This window comes from Elgaria multicarinata, chromosome 7 (assembly GCF_023053635.1).
Source record: "Elgaria multicarinata webbii isolate HBS135686 ecotype San Diego chromosome 7, rElgMul1.1.pri, whole genome shotgun sequence".
Taxonomy (NCBI): Eukaryota; Metazoa; Chordata; class Lepidosauria; order Squamata; family Anguidae; genus Elgaria; species Elgaria multicarinata.
Genome location: NC_086177.1, coordinates 114,619,253 through 114,634,243, shown reverse-complemented (window position 1 = coordinate 114,634,243; position 14,991 = coordinate 114,619,253). Strand labels below are relative to the sequence as shown.

Genomic DNA, 14,991 nt, shown 5'->3' with positions numbered 1-14,991 from the left:
CAGAGGGAACCATTTTTTATTCCAGGATCGCAGGCAGAAATAGGATTTTCTCATCACCTGTGACCTGATCCTCTTGACAGGAGGGATTGGGGATTGAACTCGGAACCTTCTCCGTACACAGCTCTACCACTGAGCGCAGGTCCCTCCGCGGTTATGACCCCGCTTGACTCCCCCTTTAATTACAAAAAGAGGAAAGAAAATCACTCTTGCCATTTTGCAGGGCAGTGATCATGGGTCACTTCATTGCCCTTTACCATTGCTGAATGGTTGTTCTGCTGGTGGGTTTCCAGAGCAGGAGAGGAACCAGCAACCAAAGAATTAAAATCAAAACAAAAAACACCCTAAAAATACTTTATAAAAACAGTACGGGTGGAGTGTGGAACTGTGTTGCTCTCCGTTAAAGACACAATCACAAACAATATACAATACACTCCTGTGACTGTGAGGAAACCACATGGTCACCATAGCCAGAGACGGCTTATTTGAGGAAGAAACTGCACTTCCTCAGATGCAAAAATGGCCATTTGAAGACTGGGAAAAGGCGACATCCTGACTAAAGAAGCACAGCTGCCAGGAAAGGTGTAAATATAGACTGTGTGCAACAAACCAATAAAAACGTGAACTGATTATGCAAAAACCTGGTGGTGCAGAAAGGTTCTTCTGTTCTGTAGTGCAGGACGTCTTCCGGACGCATGCTGTAAAAAAGGCAAATGCAGTTTTAGGTTACATCAATAGAAGTACAGCATCAGAATCACTCTCTGGTCAGACCTCACCTCAAATATTCAGATCAGTTGGCATGAGTTCAAAGTCAACAAAGATGACCAGGGGACTGGAAACGAAGTCCTACAAAGAAAGATTGAAGTATCTAGGTATGTTCAGCTTTTGGGAAGAGAAGACTAAAGGGGGGTATAATAGCACTTTTCAAATACCTGAAGGGATGTCACACCTGTTCTCTATTTATTTATTTATTTATTTATTTGTTGCACTTCTATACCACTCCCATAGCCAGGGCTCTCTGGGCGGTTTATAGAAATTCTAAAATTAAGATTAAAACGAGTATACAAAATTTAAAATTCTAAAACACAGAACATACACACATAAAGCATTAAAAACCGTTAAAAAACTAAACATGTGGGTGATTAAGATGTGCCGCCATATGCTTGGGCAAAGAGGTAAGTCTTAACCTGGTGCCGGAAAGATAGCAGCGTTGGCGCCAGGCGAGCCTCATCCGCTCACTCTCCCGTTCTGCCTTTTTGTCCTTTCCTGCAGGTGGCAACGGAAGAGGCCGATTTCAGCCCGGTGCAGAAGAAGAAGCCCAGTCGGGGTGAGGAGGGGCATTGTGCCTTCAGCAATTGTACCGGCATCCTAACCCTTCTGAAGGCTTCAATGAAATGGCTTCCCTAGGAGCAAGACACGAGCTTTCTGACAATCAAATCCAATTGCATTTTCCATCCCCTCTCTCCCTCCCCTGCCCCAACCCCCCATTTCTTCCACCAGTTGCTTGGAGCTGCGCCGGCCTTCTGCCCTCTTAATGAGCCCAATCTCGCGGGCCGGAAACCTTGTCCTCCTCCAGTTCAAGGGAAAATGTGTTTGTCCCTAGATTTGGGAGTCTCACACTGCAGGTCCAGAACCACTGGATCACCCAGGTCTCCTTTGCTAGGATGTCTGGCTTCTTCCCTCGCCCAAGATGTCTCATTAGGGTCTACCAAACTTTTCTGGAACGCCTGTCCTTCATTTAACCTTCCTTCTTTTACCAGCAATCTCTAATCCACCCCTTTCATAGAATAGCAAAGTTGGAAGGGACCTAGAAGGCCGTCAAGTCCAACCCTCTGCTCAATGCAGGAATCCACCCTAAAGCATCCCTGACAGAGGGTTGTCCAGCTGCCTCTGGAATGCCTCTAGTGTGGGAGAGCCCACAACCTCCCTAGGTCACCGGTTCCATTGTCGTACTGCTATAACAGTCAGGAAGTTTTTCCTGATGTCTAGCTGGAATCTGGCTTCCTTTAACTTGAGCCCATTATTCCGTGTCCTGCACTCTGGGAGGATCGAGAAGAGATCCTGGCCCTCCTCTGTGTGACAACCTTTGAAGTATCTGAAGAGTGCTCTCATGTCTCCCCTCAGCCTTCTCTTCTCCAGGCTAAACATGCCCAGTTCTTTCAGTCTCTCTTCATAGGTAGGGCGACCATATGAAAAGGAGGACAGGGCTCCTGTATCTTTAACAGTTGCATAGAAAAGGGAATTTTAGCAGGTGTCATTTGGATATATGGAGAACCTGGTGAAATTCCATCTTCATCACAACAGTTAAAGCTGCAGGAGCTATACTAGAGTGACCAAATTTAAAAGAGGGCAGGGCACCTGCAGCTTTAACTGGTGTGGTGAAGAGGGAATTTCACCAGGTTCTCCATACATACAAATGATACCTGCTGAAATTCCCTTTTCAATACAACTGTTAAAGATACAGGAGCCCTGTCCTCCTTTTCATATGGTCACCCTATTCATAGGACTTTGCTTCCAGACCCCTGATCATCCTGGTTGCCCTCCTTTGAACACGCTCCAGCTTGTCTGCGTCCTTCTTGAATTGTGGAGCCCAGAACTGGACGCAATACTCTAGATGAGGCCTAACCAGGGCTGAATAGAGAGGAACCAGGACCTCACGTGATTTGGAAGCTATACTTCCCTTATCTGAAGTTCTCTGCTCTTTCCTGCCTATGCCTTTGCCTCCTTTTGGAAAAGGTACTCAAAAACAAAAAGCACACCGACCCAGGTGGGACTTGAACCCACAATCCCCAGCTCCGGAGGCTGATGCCTTATCCATTAGGCCACTGGGCCACTGCTGACACACCCCTTTAGTCGATGGAACAAATGGTGTATTGTATTACTGATTGAATTCCTAGCCCCAGGGGCCCTGCGTGGGGTTACTGACAGCTCAGGACGTGTCTGGCCTCTGCTTTCCAGAAGCAGTTTGCTAATGTCATCTGTTCCGCCAAGCCGCCGGGATACAAGGCAGCTGGCAGGGAAGGGAAAAGAAATGAGGCCAAGGTCATCACTCCGCATGCAGTGACACCCTGCCCTGTCTTTTCCCCGCAGAGCTCCGCATGCTGCCGTACATGATCACCATCGGAGACGCCATCCACAACTTTGCCGATGGGCTGGCCATTGGCGCCGCCTTCTCCTCCTCCTGGAAGACAGGGCTGGCCACCTCGCTGGCGGTCTTGTGCCACGAACTGCCCCATGAGCTAGGTGGGGCACCGCGAGCGTGTCAGCGGCTGCCGGAGTTGGGTCTTTTCATGCCAGTAGCAGGGAGGGCAGGGGGCCTGGGGGTGAGTGGCGAGGCGGAAGCGGGCGCATCTCAGGAGCTTGAGCCCAGCTGTGAGTGACCTTCCCCATCACCACCACCAAGGAGAAGCACACGAGTCGCATGACCAGCACCAAACTTCACCTGGATGGATTTCTAGGCTCAGGCAGCAGAGGGCAGGGGAGGGTTCAGCACCTGGCCCGTTTTTAGCCCTTGCTTAGCGAGACTTCAGGCACGTGCTTGTCAAGGGAGAGCTTTTATTGCCTGCATTAACATACGCAGAGGAGCCGCGTTTTGTCCTTGTCGGAATCATAGAATCATAGAATAGCAGAGTTGGAAGAGGTCTACAAGGCCATCGAGTCCAACCCCCTGCTCAAGGCAGGAATCCACCCTAAAACATCCCTGACAGGTGGTTGTCCAGCTGCCTCTTGAACGCCTCTAGTGTGGGAGAGCCCACAACCTCCCTAGGTAACTGATTCCATTGTCGTGCTGCTCTAACAGGCAGGAAATTTTTCCTGATGTCCAGCTGGAATCTGGCTTCCTGTAACTTGAGCCCATTATTCCGTATCCTGCTCTTCCCTGCTTCTGCTCAGCTCCAAGTCAGGAAGCAGAATTTAAAAACAACAGTTCTGGGGTCCGTTAAAAAACAAACTTAGTGTTGTTAAATGCTGTTAAATGCCTGGGAGAAGAGAAAAGTCTTGACCTGGTGCCTGAAAGATAACAATGTTGGCGCCAGGCGAGCCTCATCAGGGAGATCATTCCATAATTGGGGGGGCCACCACCGAAAAGGCTCTCTCCCTTATTGCCATCCTCCGAGCTTCCCCTGGAGTAGGCACTCGGAGGAGGACCTTAGATGTGGAGCACAGTGTATGGGTAGGTTCATGTCGGGAGAGGCGTTCCATCAGGTATTGCGGTCCCAAGCCATATAAAATGAATTTGTTATTAAAATAACAGCCACACATTTTAAAATTCAGCAGGGTAGGCCTGCCAGAAGAGAACAGTCTTTGTAGCTTTCTTAAATTCAGAAAGACTGTTAAGTTGATGAATGTCCTCCGGCAGGCCATTCCACAGTCTGGGAGCGGCAGAAGAGAAGGTCCTCTGGGTAACAGTTGTCAGCCCATTTTTGGCAGACTGTAGTAAATTCTTCGGACCTGAGTGCGTGGGGCAGATTGTACAGGAGTGGGTGACCCCTCAAGTAACCTGGACCCAAATCATGTAGGGCTTTAAAGGTAAAAAAAAACACTTAAAAACAACAACACTGAAAGCAATATACAAGAGTTAAAACAACAACAGCAAAACGCTGGAAATATAGTAGTAAACAATGCACCGGTTTTTGCTTATTTGCTCCCCACGGCCCGGGCTCACAGTGGGTCCTGACAGCTTTCTGATCAGGCCTCTTCTAGAATGAGGGACCTTGGATGCTGAGTGAGCTTCATCCTTGAGCAGGGATATTAAAGCAGGCGTCCCATGTCTAGCCCCAGATTCCAAGACCACAGTGTGTATCCCTGAAGTTGGGGAATCAGCAACCAAAGAGTTCATGAAGGAGAAGGCTATGAATGGCTACTAATCAGGGTGGCTGTATAGAACCTCCAGGGACCGGGGCAGTATACCTCTCCATACTGATTGCTGTTGAGTGGGAGGGTGCTGCTGTTGCACTCACGTCCTCCTTGCGGGCCTCCTAATGGGGCATCTTGTGGGAGCAGAAAGTTGGACTAGAGAGGCCTCCTTATTCTGACCCAGCACGGCCCATATGATATTCTCACTGGGGGTGTCGTGTGAGTCCTGAGCGAGGACTTATTTGTGGCTCTCTTCTCACCTTTGCAGGAGACTTTGCTGCGCTGCTGCACGCGGGGCTGAGCGTCAAGCGGGCGTTGCTGCTGAACTTTGTGAGCGCCCTCACGGCCTTCATCGGCCTCTACATTGCACTCTCTGTGAGCACTGGAGAGGAGTTTGAAGCGTGGATCTTTACCGTGGCCACGGGCCTTTTCCTTTACGTGGCACTGTGTGATATGGTGAGTAATGGACTCCCCACCCCGTGTCCCAGCATCGGAGGCGAGTCACCCAGTGGGTATATCTGCAACCTCATTTTGTTGTTTATTCGTTCATTTGCTTCCGACTCTTCGTGACGTGGGATATAACAGATGACACAAAATTGGGTGGGATAGCTAATACCCTGGAAGACAGAAACAAACTTCAAAGTGATCTTGATAGGCTGGAGTGCTGGGCTGAAAACAACAGAATGAAATTTAATAGGGATAAATGCCAAGTTCTACAGTTAGGGAATAGAAACCAAATGCACAGTTACAAGATGAGGGACACTTGGCTCAGCAATACTACAAACGAGAAAGATCTTGGAATTGTTGACCATATTTGGGAAACCAAAAAAGAGGACACCTAGTGTGTGTGTGGGGAAGCAGCTTTCTGAGTCCTGCAGAAAGTACGTTATTCCCCCGCCACCTTAAAGAACCCGATTGGAGTGGAGGAGGGGAAAGGATTTCATTCTGCACCCCCACCATCCACTCCAATTGCGGCCTTTTCTATAATGTCCACGAATGACCCACTTTCCCCTTTAAGACCTCAATTGGAGCTCGGGGTGGGGGAATGATGTGCCTCAAGAAAGCATGTCATTCCCTCCTGCCATGCTAATGGCAGCCTTAAAGAGGAAGGTGTATCATTCCAGGACATTATTGAAAATTATAGAAAATCCCCCCTGACACCATGGAAAGAACAAAAACCAGGACAAATCCGGGGAAATCCTGACAGTTGGTCACCTAGTTGTAGATCACAAGCTGAATATGAGCCAACAGTGCGATATGGCTGCAAGAAAGGCAAATGCTATTTTGGGCTGCATTAATAGAAGTATAGCTTCCAAATCACGTGAGGTACTGATTCCTCTCTATTCAGCCCTGGTTAGGCCTCATCTAGAGTATTGCGTCCAGTTCTGGGCTCCACAATTCAAGAAGGACGCAGACAAGCTGGAGCGTGTTCAGAAGAGGGCAACCAGGATGATCAGAGGTCTAGAAACAAAGCCCTATGAAGAGAGACTGAAAGAACTGGGCATGTTTAGCCTGGAGAAGAGAAGATGGAGGGGAGACATGATAGCACTCTTCAAATACTTAAAAGGTTGTCACACAGAGGAGGGCCAGGATCTCTTCTCGATCTTCCCAGAGTGCAGGACATGGAATAACGGGCTCAAGTTAAAGGAAGCCAGATTCCAGGAAAAACTTCCTGACTGTTAGAGCAGTACGACAATGGAATTAGTTACCTAGGGAGGTTGTGGCCTCTCCCACACTAGAGGCCTTCAAGAGGCAGCTGGACAAGCATCTGTCAGGGATGCTTTAGGGTGGATTCCTGCTTTGAGCAGGGGGTTGGACTCGATGGCCTTGTAGGCCCCTTCCAACTCTGCTATTCTATGATTCTATGATAAATATTGAAAATTAATAAACAGGGAACTCTAGTAAATTCTCAGCATCCTCACCAAACTATAATTCCCAGGATTATTTGGGGAAAGCCATGGAAGTCTGCAAACTTTTTTTTTTGGCCAGGGATCCTGTGCTTTTAATAGCTGTCCCAAGCAAGGTAATTCAGCAGGTGACGTGTTTACCCTCAGGGCACTGCGTGCTGGGGAAATCTTCACTTGCTAAATTTCAGCTTGTCGCACAATTGGCTTTGAGTGAACCCCCCAATAGTAATTAAGGCCACAGATATTTCGGGGGGGGGGGGGGCGGAATCTAGACTTTTAAAGCCATGACTGTTAAATTGGTTTTACATCAGCTTCATAGACAGTCTTATGCGACCATGTGTGACAGCTGTGGGAAAATTCAGAAGTGCAGCAGCAGGAGGGGGACATTCATGAAAGGCACAGAGGAAAACTTTAGGTTCAATCAGGGACGCAAGAGGTATGAAAAACTGTCTCTTTCCATATATACCTGCCCAAACACAAAGATTGTCCTCAGAGGCCCTTTTCTGGGTGCCCCTTTGAATGAGGAAAGGATTTTTCTTATCAAGCAAAGGGCCTTTTCAGTGCTGGCACCCTGGCTGTTGAATACCCTCCCCAGAGAGGCTCAACGGGCAGCTACACTCTGCTCTTCCTATTTTCCCAGGCTTTTTAGACTTTTGGTTTTTACTCTATTACTGTATTTTGTAGTTTTGTTTGGTTTGAAAACTGCCAAAAGAGCTTTGGATAATGGGATGTATAGAAACGTAATAGATAGATCGATAGATCGATAGATAGATGAATTGGTGAGCCTATAATCTTTGTGGGCCATTGCCAACCCCTGTCTGTGCTCTCTCTCTGTCTCTCTGTCTCTCTGTGTGTCTTTGTCGCAGCTCCCGGCCTTGATGAACGCGAAGGACAAGCGACCTTGGCTGCTCTTTGGCCTGCAGAACGTGGGCTTGTTGTCCGGCTGGGCCATCCTGCTTCTGCTCTCGCTCTTTGAGGAGAAGATCAATGTCTGAGCAGACCGCTCTTGCCTGGACAGGGGTCGGCACCTCTTGCTGACCCGGGAGGCAGCAGAGCCTCTTGTGACCCGCCTGTGGGCATGATGGCAAGGTCCAGAATGTGCTTTACCAGAGACTGGAGAAAAGGGGTGCAGCACCAGGAGAGGCAGATTCAGACTCCGGGATCAGCCTCTGAACCAGACCTCGGGGCGTCCAGAGAAGCCTGGGGTGGCAGGCAGACACCCTTGTACACAGCACGTCCATACCGCCTCTTCCCCCATTTCTATTTATTGTATTTATTATGGCTCTTCTCACACACGTCGTCGTCATCGTCCCCCCACTCCTGGAAGCCTAGGACACCTGTGCACTTCACCAACCCTCGCCTCCTTGCAGACACCCATTTCTGCTCCTGGGCAGTCCAGGTCAGTTCAATTCCTCACCAAGCAGAATCTAGAAGGCAGTTAGTGGTTTCCAGGTGTGGCGGCCTCTGACCTTCGCCCTCTAGGACCTGCTTTTCCAAGAGAATATTGCTCGAGAAGCCCCCTTCCCACACCCTGGGATCAGGCCCGCAGACTCACAAAAGACTCCCACGTACTTATATTTGTTCCTTAGTAGTTCTTAAGCCAACACCTGCTGAGGAGGGGGCAATTAGAACAACCTTCCTCGACCTGGTACCCTCCAGATATGTCGGACTGCAACTCCCAGCATTCTCCAGCCAGCACGGCCATTGCCCGTACTTCTTCACACAGAGCATAGTTAAATTATGGAACTCACTACCACAAGATGTGGTGATGGCCACCAATCTGGATGGCTTCAAAAGGGGGTTGGATAAATTCCTGCAGGAGAAGGCTATCAGTGGCTGCTAGCCCTGATGGTTGTGTGCTATCTCCAGTATTTGAGGCAGTAAGCCTGTGTACATCAGTTGCTGGGGAACATGGGTGGGAGGGTGCTGCTGCACCATGTCCTGCTTGTGGGTCCCTGGTTGGCCAGTGTGTGAACAGAGTGCTGGACTAGATGGACCCTTGGTCTGATCCAGCTTCTGGGCTCTTCTGATGTTCTTATGTTCTTACCCCACTACTATTCATAATGGGCAGTAGAGTGGGGCGGACCCATGGTTAATTTAGACAGCTTCCTACATCCAGCTTACTGATGCAATCCATTGCATTTGAGAAATTGGCCCCACCATGTATTGCAACTTCATCAGCAGAAGGTGGATTCCTGAACTGAGCAGGGGGTTGGACTCGATGGCCTTGTAGGCCCCTTCCAACTCTGCTATTCTACGATTCTATGAATCCGTGGCCAGTTTCTGCTGCATCTCTAATCACCCTAGAAGCTGCACCTATTGATTCGAAGGTCTCTTTCCCCCCTCCAAATGCCAGGTGTCTGGAACTCGGCTGTGGATATTCTTTAGTAAAGGAAACACACTCTGTATATGCTCCACGGCACTCTAATACTCCTTCATTGGTGCTTTAAAAGGAATCTGTTCTGTGGCCTTGAACCCAATGATGCCCCACCAAAGCTCCAAATAATTTATCCAGGAGCTTCTGCTTCTCTCTGCACGTGGGATCCTTTCTCCAGAGAAACACAAGCTGCTTTCCAAACCCAGATCTCTCTCTCACCCACCTGCGCTGTGTCAAGCGCCAGGACAGTCATACACACAGGGCAGACTGATGGGTATAGGTAGAAGGTCCTGTGTCTCCTTTGTGTGGGATCTGTTGCATCATGCCTCATCAGTGGGAAATAAAATTAGCCATTTTAAACATTTCAGGCCTGGTATTGCTTGTGTTATTGGATCACGGTGAAAACGTGGGAGCGGTCCAAGCTAGAGCGTGCCTCTGGGGCGATTTTCAAATTGGATGGCTCCACAAACTGGAGGATAAAATGGGAGAAACACAAGGTAACTCCAAACCCTAAAGAAAAGTGACCATGCAGATATAGCACAAATATAGCATTGTCATCAGTTTCCCCAACCTTTTATATTGGGACTGGAGCTTTCTGATATGTCCATAAATGATCTGGAGTTAGGGATGTGTAGTGACACAGCTGGGTTTGCTGATGAGCCAAATTATTTAGGGTTTGTAGAACAAAAAGGGATTGTGAAGAGCTCCAAAGGGTGACAGATGCAGTTCAGGGTAAGCAACTGTAACGTGATGCACATCGGGGCAGAAAATCCTCATCCCACATATATGCTGCTGGGGTGTTGAGCTGGCAGCTGCTGCCCAGGAAAGGGATCTTGGAATTGTGTTGGAGAAGTTCAGTTAAAATGTCGACCCAGTGTGCAGCTGCCATGAAAAAGGCAAAATCCATGTTGGCCATAATAAGAAAAGGAATCGCAAAGTAAATTGCCAATATTTTATTGCCATTACACAAATTTATGGTATAACCACATTTGGAATAGTGTATACAGTTCTGATCACTGCGCCTTAAAAAGGATATCGTAGAGCTAGAAAAGAGGCAGAAAAAGGCAACTAAAATTATCAATGGTCTGGAGAAATTCCTGTATGAAGGTTAAAACAGTGACTGTTCAACTTGGTAAAAGGATGAATGAGGGGAGACATGATAGAGGTTGCAAAATCAAGCATGGTGTGGAGAAAGTGGATAGGGAGACATTTTTCTCCCTCTCTTAATACTCATCCCATGAAACTGAATGGTGAGCGATTCAGGGCAGATAACAGGAAGGACTTCTTCTCACAGCACGTAGTTAAACTATGGAATTTCCTACCACAAGATGTAGTGTCGGTCACCAACTTAGATGGTTTAAATCAGTGGTCTTCAACTGGTCCAGACCTGAGACCCACCTTGGACTCCTAACCTGTAACCTAGGACCCACTTTCACAATTGCCCAACACTGCGGCAACAATTTTGCCATGATCTCATGACCCACTTTTAGGTCACGACCCACACCACTGGTTTAAATTATACGATTTCATGGAGGATAAGGCTATTGTTGGCCTCTAGACTCATGAGGGCTATGTATTACGTCCAGATCCAGAAGCAGTAGGCCTCTGTCTATCAGTTGGCTGAAGGACATGGGCAGGAGTGTGTTACTACACTCATGTCCTGCTTGTGGGAATCCGGACGCGTCCTTGCCGCCGCCGCCTCCCCGCCGGCCTCCTGCTGCCTGGGTAAGAGCGACCCGGCCCGGGTCGCTCTTACCCAGGCAGCAGGAGGCCGGCGGGGAGGCGGCGGCGGCAAGGACGCGCCCGGATTCCCCAGCCTCCTCCTCCTCCTTCTCTTCTGGCTGTAGTCCACACTATCGTTTTGGGGTCGTACTTGGGGCGCATGCATACGCCTTCAGTACGGCGTGTGGAAGGGCCCCTGGAGTAGAGAGGCCTTTGGTCTGAGCTTGCAGGGGTCTTATTTGATTTATTACATCGCTCCATAGCCGAAGCTCTCTGGGCGGTTTACAAAAGTTAAAAACAGTGGACATTAAAAAGTGTACAAAATTTCAACCATCAAAAACATAAACAGTATAAAAACAACGGTATCCATTTAAAACAACAGTTCTGGGGTCCGTTAAAAAACAAACTTAGCGTTGTGAAATGCTGTTAAATGCCTGGGAGAAGAGAAAAGTCTTGGCCTGGTGCCGAAAAGATAACAATGTTGGCGCCAGACGAGCCTCATCAGGAAGATCATTCCATAATTGGGGGGCCACCACTGAAAAGGCCCTCTCCCTTGTTGCCATCCTCCAAGCTTCCCTCTTACGTTGCACATGCAAAGGTTTTGTCACCTAATCATGAAGGGACACTCCGATGCCTTACAGCTTGAATAGGTACCTTTATTTCAGGAGCATCTTTAATGGTGTTGTAGGGTGCAGCTGGTAACTGTGATGGACTGACCATCTCCAGTTTCCCCTCAAACTGTGTTACAGGCCTTAGCTAGACCTAAGGTTTATCCTGGGATCGTCCCGGGGTCATCCCTGTTCATGTAAAACTCAATCCAGACAAGACGGAGGTACTGTTAGCGGGTGGTTCATCTCTCCGGCGAGGTGATGTTTGCCCTGTCCTGGACGGGGTTGCACTCCCCCTAAAGGATCGGGTCCGTAGTTTGGGGGTGCTCTTGGATCCAGAACTGTCACTTGAGGCACAGGTGAACTCAGTGGCAAAGAGCACCTTTTATCAGCTCAGGCTGATATACCAGCTGCGCCCTTATCTGGACAGAGATAGCTTAGCTACAGTTATCCATGCTCTGATAACCTCTCGTTTGGATTACTGCAATGCGTTATACGTGGGGCTGCCTTTGAAAACGGTCCGGAAGCTTCAGCTGGTACAAAACAGGGCAACCCGTTTACTAACAGGGACTGGCCGGCGAGATCACATTACGCCAGTCCTTTTACAACTTCATTGGCTGCCAGTCCAGGTCCGGGCCCAATTCAAAGTGCTGGTATTGACGTTTAAAGCCCTAAACGGTTTGGCGCCAGGTTATTTGAAGGAACGCCTCCTCCCATATGTACCTGCCCGGACCTTAAGATCATCTACAGGGGCCCTTCTCCGTGAGCCCCTGCCAAAGGAAGTGAGGTAGGTGGCTACTAGGAGCAGGACCTTCTCCGCTGTGGCACCCTGGTTGTGGAATGAGCTCCCCAGAGAGGTCCGCCTGGCGCCTACACTGTACTGCTTTCGTCGCCAGCTGAAGACCTTTTTATTCACTCAGTATTTTAACACTTAATTTTAACTTACATTTAAATTTTACTGTTTTAACTCTGTATTTTAATCTTATATCAACTTTGCTGTGTGGTTTCATCCTGGTTGCGCTTTTTATACTGTATTTCGTAATTGTGTTTTAAACTGTTGGGTGTTTTACTGTGGTTTTAATTTTTGTGAACCGCCCAGAGAGCTTCGGCTATTGGGCGGTATAAAAATGTAATAAATAAATAAATAAATAAATGTAAATGACACACAGGGGATCTCAGGAGCAGGCAGGGAAGACCCGGGGACGACCCTGGGATAAACCTTAGGTCTAGCTAAGGTCACAGATACCAATACATCTACTTGACCAGAAACAGACCAGGAACCCTACTCACTGTATTTAATGTTCACTTTCTGGTCTGGTCAACTATTTTCCTGTATCTCTGATATGAGCAGAACATTTGAGGCCGAAATGTTCTGGTGTGCCGTGCCCAAGTTGCACATAGAACGTGATCCAATTCTGTTCATTATAACTCTCAATATTTCTCAAACAAGGTTCTATGCAATTGAAGTGAACTATAAAAGTGTGTGCATTTCAAGCTTCCAATTCATACAAGTCTGGAGACAACATTTTGACCACTCATAATAGTCACTTGTATTTTCACTAGTTTTTTGTTGTTGTAAATTGTCCTCTTTGACGCAATTCATTGTTTTTTTCCATACTGGTCCTTTGAGTCATGTATAGCTAAGAGGTGACCTGCAGTTCTTAGTTTGGTTTTTTCCCTGATGCCTGGTGGCCTAAACTTAAATGCCAGATTGCTCAATCTCTGGGGAGATTTCTGGATGATATGGTTGGCTCTCTACCCGAAACCGTGGTTGATCTGTGGAATGCAGAAATTACCTGGGCGCTTGACACAATTGCCCCTGAGTACCCTCTCTGGAGTAGAGCTTGTACCGCTGTGTTGTATACCGCGGAGCTGAGAGCGAGGAAACAAAATAGTAGTTGGGTTGAGTGCAGGTAGAGAAGAACTCTTAGTGGATGCAATCAAATGCTGGTATGTGCCTATGCTGCAGCATATCCAAGGGCAGTGAGGGCGGCAAAAATAACATTTTGTTGCCTCTACGGCTTCATAAGGGGGTTGGACAAATTCCTGGAGGCAAAGGCTATCAATGGCTACTAGCCCTGATGGTTGTGTGCTCTATCTAGTATTCGAGGCAATAAGCCTGTGTGCACCAGTTGCTGGGGAACATGGGTGGGAGGGTTCTGTTGCACCATGTCCTGCTTAATCATAGAATCATAGAATAGCAGAGTTGGAAGGGGCCTACAAGGCCATCGAGTCCAACCCCCTGCTCAATGCAGGAATCCACCCTAAAGCATCCCTGACAGATGGTTGTCCAGCTGCCTCTGGAAGGCCTCTAGTGTGGGAGCGCCCACAACCTCCCTAGATAGCTGATTCCACCGTCGCACTGCTCTAACAGTCAGGAAGTTTTTCCTGATGTCCAGCCGGAATCTGGCTTCCTTTAACTTGAGCCCGTTATTCCGTGTCCTGCACTCTGGGAGGATCGAGAAGAGATCCTGGCCCTCCTCTGTGTGACAACCTTTTCAGTATTTGAAGAGTGCTCTCATGTCTCCCCTCAATCTTCTCTTCTCCAGGCTAAACATGCCCAGTTCTTTCAGTCTCTCTTCATAGGGCTTGGTTTCCAGACCCCTGATCATCCTGGCTGCCCTCCTCTGAACACGCTCCAGCTTGTCTGCGTCCTTCTTGAATTGTGGAGCCCAGAACTGGACGCAATACTCTAGATGAGGCCTAACCAGGGCCGAATAGAGAGGAACCAGTACCTCACGTGGTTTGGAAGCTCTACTTCTATTAATGCAGCCCAAAATAGCATTTGCCTTTCTTGCAGCTTGTTCATCCCTGGCCGATGGTTGGATGGCCCCTGTGTGAACAGAGTGCTGGACTAGATGGAACCTTGGTCTGATCCAGCATCAGGGCACGTCTTATGTTCTTATGTTCTCTATGTGTCACCCAGTGGGGGTTTGCAGAGTGCTGGGGGATTATTGCTCTGTGCCATGGCACCTAGGCCATGGCTTCCACAGGGCTCTATTTTACCCCCTATGCTGTTGAACATTTACATGAAGCCCCTGGGAGAGGTTATCTGGAGATGTAGGCTGAAGTGTCATCAATATGCGGATGATACCCAGCTCTACTTTTCCTTTTCATCACACCCAGGTGAGGCAGTGGCTGTTCTGAACCAGGGCCTGGGCACGGTAATGGACTGGATGAGGGCTAACAAACTGAGACTCAATCCAGACAAGACGGAGGTACTGTTAGCGGGTGGTTCATCTCTCCGGCGAGGTGATGTTTGCCCTGTCCTGGACGGGGTTGCACTCTCCCTAAAGGATCGGGTCCGTAGTTTGGGGGTGCTCTTGGATCCAGAACTGTTGCACTCATGTCTTGCTTTGTTGGTCCCTGGCCGACAGCTGGTTGGCCCCTGTGTGAACAGAGTGCTGGACTAGATGGACCCTCGGTCTGATCCAGCATCCCCTCATCTCTCATTCCCTCTTACTGTCAACGATGTCACGCTTACTCCGGTCAAGGAAGCTCGTAGTCTTGGCTTTATATTTGACTC

General features: G+C 48.5%; 1 protein-coding gene and 1 non-coding gene across 2 annotated transcripts in view; one reads left to right on the top strand and one right to left on the bottom strand.

Moving 5' to 3' along the window:
- Positions 1-9,476, top strand: part of SLC39A4 (solute carrier family 39 member 4) — a 41,249-nt gene extending 31,773 nt beyond the window's left edge. Inside the window, exons 10-13 of the mRNA XM_063131375.1 lie at positions 1,270-1,324; positions 3,088-3,240; positions 5,120-5,307; positions 7,625-9,476. Coding sequence (XP_062987445.1) covers positions 1,270-1,324; positions 3,088-3,240; positions 5,120-5,307; positions 7,625-7,753 — 525 coding nt within the window. The 3' untranslated portion in view covers positions 7,754-9,476. The remainder of the gene's footprint in view (positions 1-1,269; positions 1,325-3,087; positions 3,241-5,119; positions 5,308-7,624) is intronic.
- TRNAR-CCG (transfer RNA arginine (anticodon CCG)) lies at positions 2,757-2,829 on the bottom strand. The gene has a single exon. It is a non-coding gene; the product is annotated as a tRNA-Arg (tRNA).
- Positions 9,477-14,991: the final 5,515 nt, after the last annotated feature.